At 31.9% G+C, this 17,570-nt stretch overlaps 1 protein-coding gene across 2 annotated transcripts in view; it reads left to right on the forward strand.

The window, feature by feature from the left end:
• Positions 1-17,570, forward strand: part of LOC129221652 (uncharacterized) — a 99,384-nt gene that overhangs the window by 31,457 nt on the left and 50,357 nt on the right. The window contains exon 2 of one of the 2 annotated variants that reach the window (XM_054856180.1): positions 2,875-2,959. In XM_054856180.1, the coding sequence (XP_054712155.1) occupies positions 2,905-2,959 (55 nt within the window). In that variant the 5' untranslated portion in view covers positions 2,875-2,904. The remainder of the gene's footprint in view (positions 1-2,874; positions 2,960-17,570) is intronic. The other variant, XM_054856179.1, reaches the window with a different exon arrangement.

Here is a 17,570-nt window from a genome sequence, read left to right on the forward strand (position 1 = left end):
TATATATATATATATATATATATATATATATATATATATATAGTGGCTCCCAAAAGTGTTCGTACACCTTGAAATTTAGTAGCAAAACCAAAATAACGCAAAACTGAATTCGAATATGAAGTCCAATTTTTTTTCACACCATTCCTATGCCATTCTGAATAAAACCCAGTAGTCTTTTTCAAAATATTGCCAGATTTTATTTTTGAAATTTGTCGAAAAACGAAGAGACAGAGAAAAGATACGTCACAAAAGTCATCGTACACTGAGATATTTTCGAATAAATTCATAATTAAAATTATCATATGCGGTTTTTTTTTATTATTTTTGCATTGTAATGACACTATAAAGTCATTTGCCTTTGATTTTTCGTGTATTTATTCCCTAATATTCTGCTTATTATTTTGAAATGTCAGGTATGCGTAGAAAACAACAAACACGATTCGAAATTTGATTTTTTTTTCCCTCACAGTAGCCGTAAATTGGTTTGAAATGTCTCTAAATTGGTTAATTTACACCATTCTATAGTGAAGTGCTTGATAAAATGCTTTAAAGACAAGAATCGGATCGAAAACAAGGTAAGAAAAGGTTAACCAGCAAAGTTAACAAAACGTGATCTGAGGTTTACAGTTAAAAAAAACATGAAAAATACACATTTCAGAACTGAAAAAGTTTCTGCAGAATTGAATGAAACATTTTACGTTTAATTTTTACCTAAAATTGTTCGCCAAGGTTTATGATTAGCTGTATTAAATGGGACCTATTCCCGCAGAAATTTTCTTGTTCGTGCGAAAAACGGTAAGCTTACGCTTTCCGTCGTAAAATCAATGATAAATAAGCTCAAAACGTTTTGGAACAACGTCTTACTGAGAGATGAAAATAAGTTCAACATTTTGGGTTAAATTGTTGTATAATTGTAAATGGAAGAAAAACTGAGGAATTTAATCTTAAGAACTTAGTTGGATCAGTTAATCAGGACGGTGAAGGTGTTCTTGTGTGAGGGTGCATCTCAACATAAGGACTTGGAAATTTGGAATTTTTTGGTGAAATAATGAATTATGATGTTCCTTTAAATATTTCAAAAAACAATTTCAAACTATTAGCCAAAAATTTGGTAATCGGAAACAACTTTGTTTTTTATCGAAATAACGATAAGAGGCACACATTCGCGTTTGGTGCCTCAAAAATTGTCCTTAAGCTTAGATATATCTCCTCAATCGCCAGATTTAAACTTAATGGAATATATTTGGAGATATCTGGTGGCTAGATTACGAAAATACACCATTGAAACGAAGAGCGAATTAGAAACAGTAAGACTCGTGGTGCGGCTGAACACTTACTCAGAAATTGCACAAAAAAAAAGAAAGAAAAAACAATGAAATCTATTCCCAGACGTTTAAAAGCTGTTGTTGTTACTGCATGATATTCTACTAAATAATAACTTAGTAAAAAATTAGATTATTTACTAATTTTTTGACATTTTTTCAAAGTGTACGAAGACTTTTGTGAGATTAAATTTACGGCACGTTTTGGTTTTTGATTTTTAAAAAAATATGTTTTAATGTTTTATTAAAATTTTTCATGTGGTTTTGTAAAAAATAGATCATAGATCTTATAATAAAATACCTATTCCGAAATATTAATTCTACCCAATGGATAAGAGTCTATTTCATTGAAAGTCGTAGGTTTACGAACACTTTTGGAAGCCACTGTATATATATATAAAGGTTTTTTTAAAAACGGATTCAGAATTTTTTTTTCCTTAAATTCACTGGCAGTTGTCATTTCTTTCTGTACATTTCCAAGAAGATAATGGCTGTACAATGCTGTGTTTATAAAAGTTGGTTAGGAGTATTCATTCGTTGAGTTACTGCACTTTTTTATTTTAACCTCCCAAACGATTTGACGCAGAACAAAAAAGGTTATCCTTCTTTAAAATTCTTAATTCTTTAAAAATAATTTTATATTTCAATTGAAGTATTTTCACTGCAATGTGCAAGCTGATGCGGGGTTTTTTTTTTTTTTTTTTTCACAATATTGGGATTTTTTGAAGGAAGTGAAATGGCGCTAGAGTATTCATTCAATGTTCTGTCTAACCTGTAGTATTGAAAATTTTGATACGTAGTTGGGTTTTTGAGGAAATTAGTCATGAATAAGAGTAACGACTTGGTTGATTTCTGAATTTTCTTTGATTTTAAAAAGAAGAGAAGTGAAATGGTTAATTTTCGTTACTAACAAACATACTAAACTTCGGAAAAGGCATTATCGAAACTTTTAAGACTAAGTCGTACATTCTTTTAATTCATTCTTATTAAATACTTCATTGCAAACTGAAAATATTTTATTTTGATGTGTCATATTTAAATACTCAACGAACTGTTTTTGCCTGTATTTGAAATGCGTTGCTTTGAGCTCGATGCAATAAAAGTTCTTATTTAACATACTTTTACTGTTCCTCTTCTCATATTTCACTAAACAGTCATCTCTGATTATTTTCAAACCAGCGTTAAAGGCAATTATCTATGTAATAAAACGTAAAAGTTTTAACAACTACTAGAGTTCAAAATAAAAGGTTGGCTTTAACTGGTAAAAAAAGATTGTTTGATTATTCAGTTTAATTTTCGTTACAGTAAACGAAGATTAAATGTAAGCTACTCTAACATTCTAATTTAAAAAATTTCCATATATTTAACGTTTGGACGAAATTTTCATACATTTATGTGTCATGCAAGATAATTAAGTTTTTAAACTTTAAAAAACAAAAAGTTTAAAAAATATGTTGAAAAAACATGTAAAAAAGAATAACTTTGTGTTTTTGGAATAATTATAAATACATATTGAAATGAACAAGAATTAAGTTGTTTATTTTGTTTTCAGCAGCTTCAAGATAATAAACGCAACAAAAGAATGAGAGACAGAGGGCCGTGGCGGTTATGGAGCTTACTCCTACTCCTAACTGCAGGTAAGCTTATTTTTCCTTTTTTTTTTCTTTTTTTTTTTGTGAATATAAATGCAAGCTGGCTTTTGTAATTCAAATTTGCTTTGATTTTTCTAATTTGATCGAACTCATAGCACTAAGATATATCAGTACAATTCTTTTTCAAAGGATGTTGAATTTTGTGGCTGCTTTTTCCCCCTTTTTTCTTGTTTCACCGCTGAATATTTGTTATAATTACTATGCTTGTGAGTTTTATATTGCGTGGGTAATTGCATTTTACCCTTTTTTTTTATTTAACATTTTTTTAAAAAAATCATTGTGTTACAACAATAGAATGCTCTGCATGCTTAAGCATTTGGCAAGACAACTTCATTTTTATGCCATTCAAGTTTGGATTAAACATAGGATTTCATTTTTCTATTTCTGCACTTATCTCAGCCCTGATATTTGAAACAATTCTCAAGGATTTTCAAGGGAAAAAAATTGCTAATGTGAAAATAACTATATAGCATTTGTAAATATACATGCCAAGAAAAGAACTAATGCTACTTACGAAATACTGTCAATTACTTTTACTGCAGGACATGTTTTATTCAAAAAATATTTTTAGTACCATATAATACTTTGCACATGATTACTTTCTGCAATATTTTTTCCTCATTGAGTTACTAAAATCCAAAATCATGTTATTATATGCATAAAGGCACAGATACCCAAAGGCAAGATGAAGCCCAAGCCCCCCCCCCCCTCTTGGAAATGAGAACTTCTTTTCTTTTAGCACTTTTTTCTTCGCAAAAATGTAAAAACATTTTTTCTCCAGCCACTAATGAATAAGTTATCCAAAATGTCAAATTTTAATAACGCTAATCTGTACTGAAATCGGTTTCCACGGAGAAAATATCTGAGCCCCCACAAAATTTTGCATATCGGCGCCTATGATTATCTGCATTTTTTAAACCTTAAGCCACTAATGAATAAGTTATCCAAAATGTCAAAATTTAATAATGCTAATCTGTACTGAAATCGGTTTCCATGGGGAAAATATCTGAGCCCCCACAAAATTTTGCATATCGGCGCCTATGATTATCTGCATTTTTTAAACATTATAAGAGTTTTCGAAATGAAAAATTAATTTATTTCGAGAAAGGTAGCGTTATGCTATATTCAGTACAAAGAAAGGAAAAACTATGCACAAAAGCGATCAACATTTATTGTGAGATAGATATGTAAACTTTTCCATTCATTAAACCCAAACATGGCTACCCAAACATGGCTGATGCCAATAAACTTCTCTTTATCAAGAACTACAAAAATAAAAAAGAAATTTAAAAAACAAATTAATTAATTAAAAAACAAAACACTCGTCTTCCTCGCCTCCGTGAATGCGACTCTGAAAATAGCAATATTAATAACTCGGAACTTAAGAAAAAAACAACGAAAAACAAAATGTCTTGCTTTCGGGAATTTTGAGTAAAATTTTTAGCAAAATATAACATGTTAAAATTATATTACCTGTTTCCTAACTCTTTCTGAATTTACAAAAAATTAACATAGAAAATTTTCGCTGACTAGTAAAAAGAAAGTTTAAAACCATCAGTAATAGAAAAAACTAATAAAATTTTAAATTACAAAACAAAGAATTTTGTTCAAAGCGCTAAAAGTTTTTCAAAAAGTGACTTTCCTACTTAGAACATCTGTATTCTTTACACATTATATCATTTCAGTTCTCACAAAATGACCCCTATTAGCTATTTTAATTTAAGAGTTCCTTGCAATAAGATCAGTTTTTTACGATCATCTTTATAACAGTAAAATTGTTTTTATGATGACTGATTATGAAAAATATTTTGATCTAATAAAATGATTTGATGTAATAATATTTTTTAAAAAATATGTAAATTCAGTCAAAAATTGCAAAACAACATCTATTTGATATAAAAATAAGACAAGATATGATAATATAACAAACATCAATCAAGTAGCTTTTTTAAGAGCAAATACTATAATAAAGCAACATCCAATCAATCTCATAGTCAGATTTCATAAAGCGTTCATAGAATTTGAAATCTTTTCCCTCTTATTTTTGTATTATACGCTTAAATTTTGTTTCTTCTCCTCAAAACCTTAGACTACAACAGGAATTTCCCTGATTGTTGCTGTGTTTTTACCAACGCTCTTAAAACAACTAATAAGCGGTATTCGAAACAAGAAGAATCTATTAAAAGAACGAAAGCCTCCAAGTGACAAATTTGACATGGATGCACTTTCCCTTCCTCCATGACATAACCTTGTTATTTTTCCACGATGAGCGAGCAGAGGCGTAAATAGCTGTTAAACAACGCAGCAACGTGACTTATCAGCTCCATCATATCAAATCATCACGCTCTTAGTTTTATTATTATATTTTTTTCTTTTCTTCAGACGAGCAAACAACGAAAACGATATGGTTAACCTTTGTCGAGCCATCTTTTCCTTCTGTTGTTACCAGTTTTCCCCCTCTTCCACAAATAATATTTATTGCGGCTTCAGGCGATTTCACGGTCCATGGAATACCTGCTAACCTTTTAAAAGCTTCTGTGTCTCCACACTTAGGGTATTTTATTGACAGACTGCCGATTTGCTTTTGCGGGATTAAGAAGATAAGCATATCAGATATGTCTTGTGAGGGCTTACGAACAATGAAAAACGACCTGATGAGAATCTGTTGAAATGAAGATGTGTTAATTGTCTTTTAACAAATAATCCCGTAAATACAATACAAATAATTTCCGTTAAGCAGCGAAAAATCATGAAACAAATCATGCCAAGACAGAATGTCAAGGTATTACAGTTTAGCTTCAAGATTTGAGTGGCGGAAAAATGTTACTAAAAATTACCAATTGGCAATCCCACGATAACAGACGAATTGTTGTACAAAGTACCCTACAATGACTGCACATTAGGGTGGTTCAAAAAAAAAAATTTTAGGGCTAAAGTCTAGGACATCCCCTATTTTTTTAAATATTATGCAGTGTAAGTTTCTGCTTCTTACTCAAATTTTCAGAGGTCGTTCAATGACCCCCTTAATTTAACATTAGCCGTAGTATAGAAAATGCTGAAAGTTTAGAAATATTTAATTTCCCCAACTGTTTTTTTCTAAATAATTATTTTGATGCAATGTGTATGCATATTACTAGTGTATATTATGATATGTAGCATTGTTTTTTCAGTTTAATGTACTTTTTTAACCCCCCCCCTCCCCCATCTTTGTACTGATTAAGTTTGGGGGAGGGGGGTTGAACACCCTTTTTCAGTTGAAATAAAGAGCTAAAATTCTTCCAATACATTTCTATCTACAAGTCTAAAAATATTGAGAGGTGTCCCGTAATCTAGGAGGAACTTTTTTTTACATGTATTTTTAAACCACCATACTGCACATGTGATAAATCTTTGTTCAGTTCATTTACTTTATGAAGGACATAAAATCAACTTCGAAATGATGAAATTAAATTTTAAAGATTAACATTAAGCAAAATACTAAAGTATTTGTTTTTTTTAGTAACGGACGTGTCTCAGATACGTCCGTTACTGTGCTAAAAACATATTACTTCTTAAATAATATTTCAGGAAGTCTTGAAAATGTAATTGCATTTTATTAAAAAGGAGTCTATTTTTTTTTAGTGAAGTTCATGAAATGAAACAAGGACCTCCCATATTTGGAGTCTTTTAGAGTATTTTGTGCAACAAACGATACTTCTATTAAAACGAAACTGCCCAAATTTTAAAAATAAATGCCATTATTGTTATTTTTTACTTCGTTATTCATTTTCTCTTGCTTACATTTCAATAAACATCATAACTCTAACTTCACTTTTGGCCTTGACATTTGAATAAAACAGCCCAAATAATTCAGCTGTCCGAGTTCATTAAAATTCCCTTTTAAAAAGTATCTTGATTATATAACTATTTAAATTTCGTGACCTGGATCTAAAGATTTCTTCATTGCTAAACTTGACTTCTCCTCCGTCTGACATTTTTAAAGATGATAAAATCAGTTTTTATATTCCTCCATCGAGCTCTTTCTCAATTTATTTAATCCTAACTCATTTTCTATCACGTATTCAAAAGTAACACAGTTCGTTGTTTTTGTACCAAATATTATCTCTGTATTTCCGCCGTTACAGTTTTCGACAATTTAGTTCTAATATTCTCTTCTCTTCCCTTTAATTAAAATTTTGTTTTAGTTATAACATTATACTAAATTCACTTGCATAAAAACCAACTTGTTCGGACTGTCTTTTCAGCATAATTTTAATTTCGACGATCTTCGCACTAAGGGCAGATTCAGCAACTGATTTTGGAGGGTTTCATTACAAAAATGGAAGCACAAAAAATGGAAGGGGTCCTTTTTGCAACATTCGGGCACAAATAGTTAATTTAGGACTGTCCCGGTTTTTTTTTTCGAGATTTTTACCACCCAAAATGCAGTTCAGGGGTATCATTTCGTCCTGTTAAGGAGGTCAGGGCTCCCATTCCCAGGATTATCGTTTGCCCTGCATGAATGTTGCTAAAAATATTAAATACCATCTGTTAACTGCAAAACGATTTGTTGCAAAAGGCTTAAATTTCCTGTATATGTAACGCGTCTAGTTGTACACCCAACTTTTTGGTTGAACTCTGGTGTCGCCTCCCCCCCCCCCCTGGAATGAAGGAATCTTAAATAAATGTAAATTTCAAGCTGATTTTCCTAGCAACATTTTTTGAAGCCATCAGTCAACCATGTCACTACACTAATAGTCAAGTAAAACAAGCTTCAATGAGTTTAAAGCCCGATAATGCATCTCCAACAACACTATACATACTTAAAGTTAATTTTCTAACCAGAAACAGTTCATCAGAAATATTTTTAAAAAATCTTCTAAGTTTTGTGGTACGCTTTATACACTAGTTCCTGTTATTTTTTAATCTTCGGTTTTTGAAACGCGACTTATGCGTGGATAGGATAAGTATAACTTACGATATTAATTATAGATGAAATGGAAAGGTGCCACCTTGACAAATAAATAAACTAGGCCTAATAGGCTGGCACCTTTATTTGTGCATGATAATTCAACACTGCAGTGATAATTATCAGAAATTTTCTTCAATGTAGGCTCTCTCGCTTTTTAGTTACGTAAAAAAAAAAGAATCTGCACTTAAAAAAGCATTATACGACATATCGTGCCTCTTAGAGCATTTGGTTCAAACACTTTCAGTACTCAACAGTTACTAACCACTTAAATAATTGTTGCCATCTTTACTTTGTTTGAAAAGAGTACGAATTTGCTATGTGCATGCAATATCAGGGGTGAAATCTTAAATTTGCCAATACCATTTCACTCCAAGGTCCCTCGTACCTACCACTACTTGTGATTTAACCAGTTGGATGGGGCCCTGAAGACAATACTCTGACGTTTTGGTCCAGACCAAAAATCGAGCAAATCAGGGTCTAACATTGAAGGAGTTTGTGACCACAAGCATATTTAACGCCCCCCCTCCCCCGTCAGTTAATGAAGACGGTGGATCTTCGACCGGTTAGAATCTATCCCGGGACCCTCTTGGTCACAAATCCGATGCCTTACTGATCAGGCTACCACGACCTCAACTTGCTAATACCGGAACGCCAATTAGAAATACTTAAACTCTGAGTCCTGACCAGCAATTACTTTCAATGCCACCTACCTGAAAGTCTATTTACTTTAATGTTTTAACTTAACTATACGCTGAATGATTCATCAACTACGATTAAAAATTTCACTTCAAAAACTCTTAAAATAGGATTAGGAACCATAAAGGTTGGTGCCAATCAGTTGACTGCAATTAAATCGTTCCGTCCTTGCACAAGAGACATCTTTATCAACCATCCTGATGAACAGTGGGTTTTTCCAATACACTTTTCATAAAAGAGAGTCCGAAAGCAATTTAAAAAAATGAATAGCTGCAATTTAAGCAAATGTAACCGCCATCAACAAAAATACACTTGTAATCGCCATGACTGCAAAAAACAGGAGTCGCCAGCGGAAGATTAAAAAAAGAAAATGACGCACACCTGATTTAATTGGACCCCGGGGCTATGACAAGAGGCACTGGAGAAGACTTTCCTCAAGAGGCATCTGAGCAACCTTGAAGATAACAGAACTAAGATGTTCTTTAGTATACAATTCCCAAAACGGTAATGAATAGAACTTTGCCGTTGCTTACCCCCATCCTCCCGCTCAACTGGCGGCCTTGCGATGACGTTATCAAGGACTCATTTGGAATATCTCGAGGAAGTCGAGCAGAAACAAAATTCAAACGATGAAGCTGATGAACAGAAATGCTTCGGTTAACATTGAGGGAAGTCTCCTCTCAAAATATCATTGAAATTGTACACATTACGAAAGACGAGAATCATTTTATTTGCGCACAGTTATAACAGGGAAATGTACTTTTTTTTTTTTTTTTTTAATTCGATACAAGTTTATAACCATCGTCTGCCGAGAAATTTCCACGTTTAAGTACTTTTTAAAAGTTGAAGTTTTTGAACAATGGGGAAGCTGTAAACCTGATCAATCACTGTTAAGCACTTTTTGATATTTGAAGTGTTTCAACAATAGGGAAACTGTTAAACTGATCAATTACGCATTGAGTGAATGCGCATCAAACCAGTCATGTCTGGGAAAAAGCAATCAGGAGAGAGTAAATCTAGATATTCCCGATATAGATTTTAAATTCAGGCACAGGAGAAATTTAAAATATTTAATTTTAACAACGTGGTGCGACTGGCCGTGAACATTCACTGTTAAGCACTTTTTGATAGTTGAAATCTTTGAAAAATGGGGAAGAGCTGTAAAACTGATCAATTGCGCAGTGAGTGAATGGGCATTTCACCAGTCATCTCTGGGAACTAGCAATCATTGGAGAGAAATTCTAGATATTCCCGATCTAGATTTAGATTTAGACACATGAGTAAAACTAAATATTCAATTGCGATTGGCCACTAGTACAATTGATCATAAAATATCAGTCACGTAACTATCGTGAGATTGTTTTTACGTAATTTTTACATACTTTTAAATGCTTCTTTACAAAATATATAAAAATAATATTCTAATGGACAAGACTATACACAAAAAAAAATTTTTAAGCACAAAAATGCAGTTTCTTTCACATCCTCCAAGCATCAAGTCATCATTCACGTGACATCAGAATTAATCATTGCAGGGTTTTCAAAAGTGCAAATTACTTTGAAAAATTAGTTTAAAATATAAACAATAAATATTTGCACTATTATTGAAGTCAAGATAGATGAGGTACGAGCACTACGCCATTTTAAAAGATAGCAGCTGCCATTGAATGAAAAACTTAAATAGGTGAAGGATTTCCAATGAATGCGAAAAATTAATCTTTTTTTTTTTTTTTTTGTAAACTGTACATGTAGGAGAAGGGTGGCCAAAGTGAAATAGTTGAGAAAAATTATTTTATTTTCAAAATGAACAAAAGAAAATTTATTTTGACAGTTTCAAAGCATAAATATAGAACTATGTATTTTAGTATAAAACTTGTATTGAAATTTCATTTTGCATTTTTGACAGTAATTTTGTACCTTCTAATCAGGGAAATTTGAAAATCATCAGATTTTCCCATACATGAGACAAAGTAATGACCGAAGTATTTTATTTTTGATCATTAAAATATTATTCTTCAAATGAATAAATAAATAAATGCATATGTAAATGAAACAATAAACAAGAATTAATTAATTAATTAATGAGTAAATACATGAATGAATAAATTAGAGGATGGATAAGAGAGTAAGTGAATGAAGAAACACGTAGTTGGATAAATAAATGAATACAAATGAGTTAATGAATGAATGGTTGCTTATTTCAATCAGGGAACTTAAATATGCTCAATATACTTCTTTGTTACAATACGTACATTAGTTTCCTTTATACAGTAGGCGCCGCTTAATGTGATCATGGTTAATGTTATCATTCGCTTAATGTTATCAGAATCACGAAGTCCCGGAACACTTGTATGTTAACACACGTTAAAAAAGTCGTATATTGTAATCAGCGTCTTTGTTTATTGTTATCACTTTTTCATAAACTTTCAATTTTTTCACTTTTTTTATTCCTCAATTAACAAAAATACATAGGCAAAACCTGACGAGACTAACTTTCTGTGTAGCATTTTGTGGTTTTCAATAGCAGTTCAAAATTTTTCTAGGAATGAAGCTACAGAAAGTTTGCCCCCAGCGACCACACACACCCCCTAAGAAAACTTCCTTTTGCACCTAAAAAAATTCAGTCGCTGAACATGTGTCAGGCATTGATGTAGGACCTCAATTGGTGCCATTACTTTGTAAACTATTAAAGAATTGTGTCGAGATTGAAAACAAAGCGATGTTAAATTAAAATTTAAAGAACAAGCAAAACCATGCTGGAAAAGATAGAAAAGCTGAATGTGCTTTGAAACTGGTTTACGAATGTCAGGAAAAACGGTCGTATTTTACTTCACCTATTACTATGTGATTAAAAATTGCATAATTTAGCTTTAACTTTTTATAATTCAGATATATCCATTCTGTTGATTTAATTATTTATAATTTAAAACTATGTTCAGTTGAGTCATTGTGATTTTAATTTGAGGTTGCCAAAATAAATGCACCTTAATTGGAGAAAAAAAATCATTACTTTGTATCTCCTGGATTCTTTTCGGTTATTGTTATCAGTCGGTTATTGTAATCAAATTACATTTGTCCCAAAGTGATCACATTAAGCGGCGCCTACTGTATATATATATATACACTGGTATAAAGTAATATTTACAATATTTTTCGCGTTTGTCCATTTAAAAATAGTGCAATAAATACAGAATAAGAAACCTTTCGATTCAGCTCGAGCGCCTTTTTTCTTTCGGAAAATTCAATATGGCATTTATGCAAAAAAGTTCCCCAACTCCTGCAACGTATGATACATTTATACTTAAGGCCTTTTACCCAAGGATTCCTCAGCATGAAATCGAAAGGTATGGAGCCCAAAATACTATGTTTCAAGGCAAAATTGATTTGAAACAGAATTTTAATCTCACTATATTTATGTGCTCCAAGATGTTTTGCTGAACTGCTTTGGATCACTTGCTTATTCATTCATTCACTAATTTCTTCACTCTTGTATTTCTCTCATTACTTTTAATTTATTTAATCAATTACATTTATTACTTCACTTGTTTATTGTTTCAAGGCAAAGTTGCTTTGAAAAAGGATTCAAAAAATGTTTTGCGATACGTTGTCTAGGTGTAATTGAGTTACCAGAACGTTGTTATTCTGTTTTTCTTTACCGCAACACGCAAATTCAGAGCAGCCACCCTCACCCCCCCCCCCCCCCCTTCCTCCCAGACAACTTTCCTTTTAACTGCCCTTTACGAAAAAAATATTTTTAACATTCCTGACTTAAAATCCTTGATTTTACTGATATGCACATCCGTTTGATAGGTCATTTCAAAAAGACCAATTCGTAAAAATAGCAAAAACAAAAAAATATAATTAAATTGTTTTTGATTTAGAAGTCATATTTTTCAATTAGTGCCTCTTTTACGACGGCCTGTATCAGTATGAAATAATTGCACCCTCTTCCCACTCCCCTTCCTATATTTCCTATTTATGTATTGAAAAAAAAAATTCTCCCAAAGTATTACTTTTACTAAAAAACCTCATAATAGCAAACATATTATATTTAATATTTTTAATTTCTAACAACGCAATTCTTTATGTAATCCATAATTACTGTCGATTTTTCTTTAATTAAATCTTCAGAAAAAATATTGCAAAACTCACCCTTTAGCATACAATAAAAAATAGAACTACCAATCAGGTACGCGTCGAATCACAATGAATAACAATGATAGTTTGAAACTTACAACAGAACATATTAAATATATTGTCACTCAACTCTTAAGCTACAGACCTCTAATTTAGAGCTTAAATGATTAATTTCTTCTAAAATATTAATGAAATTCATTGAATTTACATCGCTAGGCATCCAATGCAATAACAAACAATATCGAGTACGTGAATCAAGATTAACAAAGTATAAACACGTCAACCTATGTATTTAAAATTGTTTTTTATCTTTTACGGGCGTATAAAGAAATTCAAAGTCATTGTTAAAACCGAAAGTGTTAAACCATACACTTAATGAAGCTTCTCACGTGTTTGAGATAAGATTGCATTTAAGTCACAAAAAAAGGTGAGTTTCAGAAAGACTACGCCTTGGCAGATAATAGAAGATCTCAACGAAGAAATAAGCAACTGTCTTCATTACTATTCTAGGATCGTAGAAGTTTTGGGTTATGACTGAACATGAACCAGTGAAAGTGAATGTTATATCTTTGTTATTTTGATTGGTCCCTCAGTGCAGCGTAATTGCTAAAGACGCGTTTCGTAATTGGGTATACACTTCTTCAGCTTATCTGGTAATAATACGGCTATTACGAACTTTAGAAAACCATGTGATTAGTGACTAATATAAGAGATCAGTGACTATATAATATCGTTACTATTTTCTGTTGCGAGTCTCAGAAAATAAATTTTTATTACATGAAATACACCGCCAGCTCAATCATTCCATCCGAGGACGCAGTTTCGTGCTTACTAGCACTCATAAGCCCGGAATAGAAAGTGCCTGAACTGGAGGTGGAAAACCTCTTAAGGAAGCCAAGAGTGCCAAACAAAGTGGTAGTTAATATAGAATTAGCAAGATGTATTTCATGCATTTCTGCCTTAGCCCTGGCTATAGAGCGGTAACTTACTGAAAAAACCATGCCTTGCCTTCAATCTTCGAGTTGAACCGAAACAACCGTCAGTAGGATTGCGAATTTTGACGCTAAGTTTCCCATCAAAAGGAGGTACCTGGGTTTTCTATGATGCGAAACTGCACAAGGGATTTTTAAATTTTTCCGAGGATATTCAAAGCCAAACGAATACCCAAGCAATCTTTTACATGCCGCAAAACAAAATAACATGTGCATGTTAGTTTTCTACATCTCGAAAATCCATCTGAGCCGCGGATCAAATCCCAGGACCAAAGACACATGAAGTCAACGCCTTACCACCACGCTCTCAGTCGACCTTATGAAAAATATAGTGTCTTAAATTTAAAATATTAGTCCTTGATCCTACTTTATTTCTTACACCATCATGTTTCGCAGCTGCATGTGATTTCTTTTTAAAAAAATTGTGATAGTTCATTGTTTAATGAAAATGATAAATGACAGAGATAAATTTAAACAAAGAATAAGTTAGTCACTCGCAGAAGTCACGAACAATGTGGGAAATGCAAGAGCAAAATCCAATGAAATTCGATATATGTACTTCATATTTATTAGATTGATCTTTCGGTTTGAAAAATTGTTTCGGATTAATTGCTTTGTAATTGACTTTAAATTTTTTTACTGACTGAAATGAAAGTATTTCTGTTTATCTGAAATTTAATTACAATTTACTCTCAACTTTTGATCTACTGTTTTCTGAAATAACACATTTATAGTAAACTACTGAGCATTACCTACTGAATCAGTCATTTCGTTTTATTTTATTTTTAATTTTATATAGGCATTTTGTAAAGGTTTATTTTATTTTAACTCGGTCAAACTCTTTGTGTACATTATTTTCAAATATTAACTTGTGTATAAGCTGATAACTCGAAGCAAGTTTTATTTCCTTTTCGCATTTTAATTCATTACTTCAACTCATAACTTGTGGGTTTCAACGAAAATATTATTGTTAAATATCTTGATTGCATTCTTTTAACCCTCAAACTCAGCAGTAAACATAAATATCACGTGATTCTCGAAGAACCATGATGACTCTACTTTCTCCAGGCGAAATACACTGCGCTGTAGGAGAAAGATTGCCCACCTATCCCTTTAAAGATCTATGATCTTCAGTTAAAAACAAAATGTTTTTTTCCAAAACACCTTCCTGTTCATTCTCATCTAATGATTTTCTGAATTCTAGATTCTGAAATTTGTTTCTTCTTTTTCTGCCTTGCAATTATTTAATTATTTACTCACTCATTTTATTTATTTAGTTTATCCTTTTTTTTTTTTTTTTTTTTTTTTTTGAAGCAATTGCAGTACGTAAAGCTTTTTCCAATTGATTAGAATTGGTTTTATTTAATTTTCACTTGTTGGTTTTATTATTTTACAGCTAACAAAATTTAAATTTACGTGTTTCATTTCTTACACCCGTTTCTCAACAGCAAACTTACATTTTTTTAAATTTTAGCTCCAGGTACTCTCTGTACCTACTTTTATAGATTAATTAAATGAACAGCACTATACCTGAATCGCTTTTTGCTAAAAGCAAATTTCTTCCTCTATCTGCCTCTCTCTCTTTCTCTCTATAGTTTGAGTTTCTTTGCTTTTGCCGATTTTACAATGCTCACCACCGACGTCATTTATTACTCTTAAGAATAATAATAATAAACTTTTAAATTGGAAACGCCACTTTATTTATTTTATTTATTAATTTTTTTATTTCTTAATTTTTTTTATTTCTTAATTTTTTTTTTTTTTTTTTTTTTTTTTTTTTTTTTTTTTTTTTTTTTTTTTTTTTTTGCTTTAAAGCAGCGTTCGTCATATCGTGTTATGCTGCTAATAGTAAACTTTGCAAATTTTAAAGATTTTTTTTCCTTATTGTAAACAAAAACCATATTTTAGAATATTTTTTTACTGTTTCGTTTTTGACGAATTATTATTATTGTAAGAAATTTATCACATTTGCTCTCTACCATAGCTGAAAATGTGGTCAAAATTGAAGTAGCGAGAAATAAAGAGATGTAAATGGACTCTTAAGTTTTTTGCGTAAAACGCGTACCGAATTCAAACCCTAAGAACATTTTTATTTGAAAAGTTTTTCTCCATCATGCCGTATAGCATCTACCAAGGCTACTACTACCATCTCTTTCCCCAAAACAGATGAGAATTTCTTCTAACATTTTCATCGGTTATATCTAGCTTTGAATTTTGACAGCAGCACCACTTTGCTTCTAGGGCATAAATTGGTCTAGCCATTCGAGGGGCTCTCTTAAGATGATTCCGTTAAAATAAAGATGGTGAATTATAAAATATCTCAATGATGAAATAACTGTCAAAACTACTTTTTTTTTTTTCAAATTTGAACAATTGAATATAGTACTATTAATACTTGTAGAATAATTTATAAATCTGCCCTACTTTTTCCCTCGATTTTTTGGCCCGATTCTGAAAATAATACGTTGAAGTACGCGGGTAGAGAATAATTCAAAAACACGTAGAATAACCATTTTTCATTTCCACCGAAAGTGAGATAGAAAAATAATCATGGTATGTTTATGGATATTAGCCTCTGCGTTAAAAGATAGCAGCCACACCCAAGCGTCTGGATCACTCAGTCACTTCAAACAATTAAGCTTAAATGTCCTAAGAAGTAGCAGTTAAAATACGGTTGGATGAGATACCTTTTTAAAAAATAAAACCCAAATTGGGGATATTGAAAAGAAGTGAAGAAAGCGAGAGCGAAAAAAAGATAGCTAGGCCTAAGCTACGCCTAACGTTCGACCTGGTTTACATCCATACGCATCGAAGTTTGAAAAGAACAACATGACAACCAAAAACTGTACGGTTCAAAAGGATATGAAGTGAAAATAATGAAGAAAGAAAGTTCTGCGTAAAATATTCGCGAAAACGCATTAGTTTAATAACAAGTTTTAAAAAGGAGGCTGCACTTTTATTATTGTCCAGTTTTGCTGCATTGAATTAGGTGCTGGAATGTTCTCTTGATAGATGATTATTGTATGATGCTTGAGCTTCCGTTATGAGCCGCTGACGTGTGGGGAATCGATTATGAACTGCGCACATTCCATTAACTTTGGAAATAATTTTCAATCATCAAGGATTCCGATTAGAAACTCATCATTAGTAGTCGGCAATTTGTGCTGAAGAGTAACCATGTTTTGGTTTCAGTTTCTTTGTGAAAGTTTCCACGAGGTCTCTGATGCCTGTAATTTTCTGCTTAGCATCAAACACTTTTTTTTAAATAAAATCATAATAGTTTTGTGCCCAGTTTCTAATGCAAAGCATCTGATTAGCGCTGGTAATTCAGAACTTTTATCACCCTAGAGGAGTTCCGTGTTAGACCTTAACACGTGTGTACAACATTTTAACTTTTATAACACTGGTATTATTTAGCAGTATAAGTTTTCGCCCCTAAGCCAGTGCTAAGGCCAGAACAACATGCAATGTACCAGACTGTCCGGTTATCACATCCAGAGAGGTCAGTGAATAACCGAGAGGGAGGCAGATGTCATCTCATTGAAGTTGGTGCCCTCAGCTTCAATGAATTGACATCTGCCTCCAGCTTGGTTATGCACTATTCCGGACTGAAGAGTTCTAATAAAAACGAAACTGCTGTCTTTGGATGTGATAACCGGACTCTCTGGTATATTGGAAGTGGCTTTATTATTTGCTCAAATTATTAGTTGCTGAATTCAACCAAATTTAAAGTAATAGTCTACTAAGGTACCTTTGTAGAGCAATACAAAATGTGTTCTTTTTTTTACTTGTTTACATTTTTTTTTTTTCCTTTCTGGAC

The sequence above is a fragment of the Uloborus diversus genome, chromosome 4 (assembly GCF_026930045.1).
Source record: "Uloborus diversus isolate 005 chromosome 4, Udiv.v.3.1, whole genome shotgun sequence".
NCBI classification, from domain to species: domain Eukaryota; kingdom Metazoa; phylum Arthropoda; class Arachnida; order Araneae; family Uloboridae; genus Uloborus; species Uloborus diversus.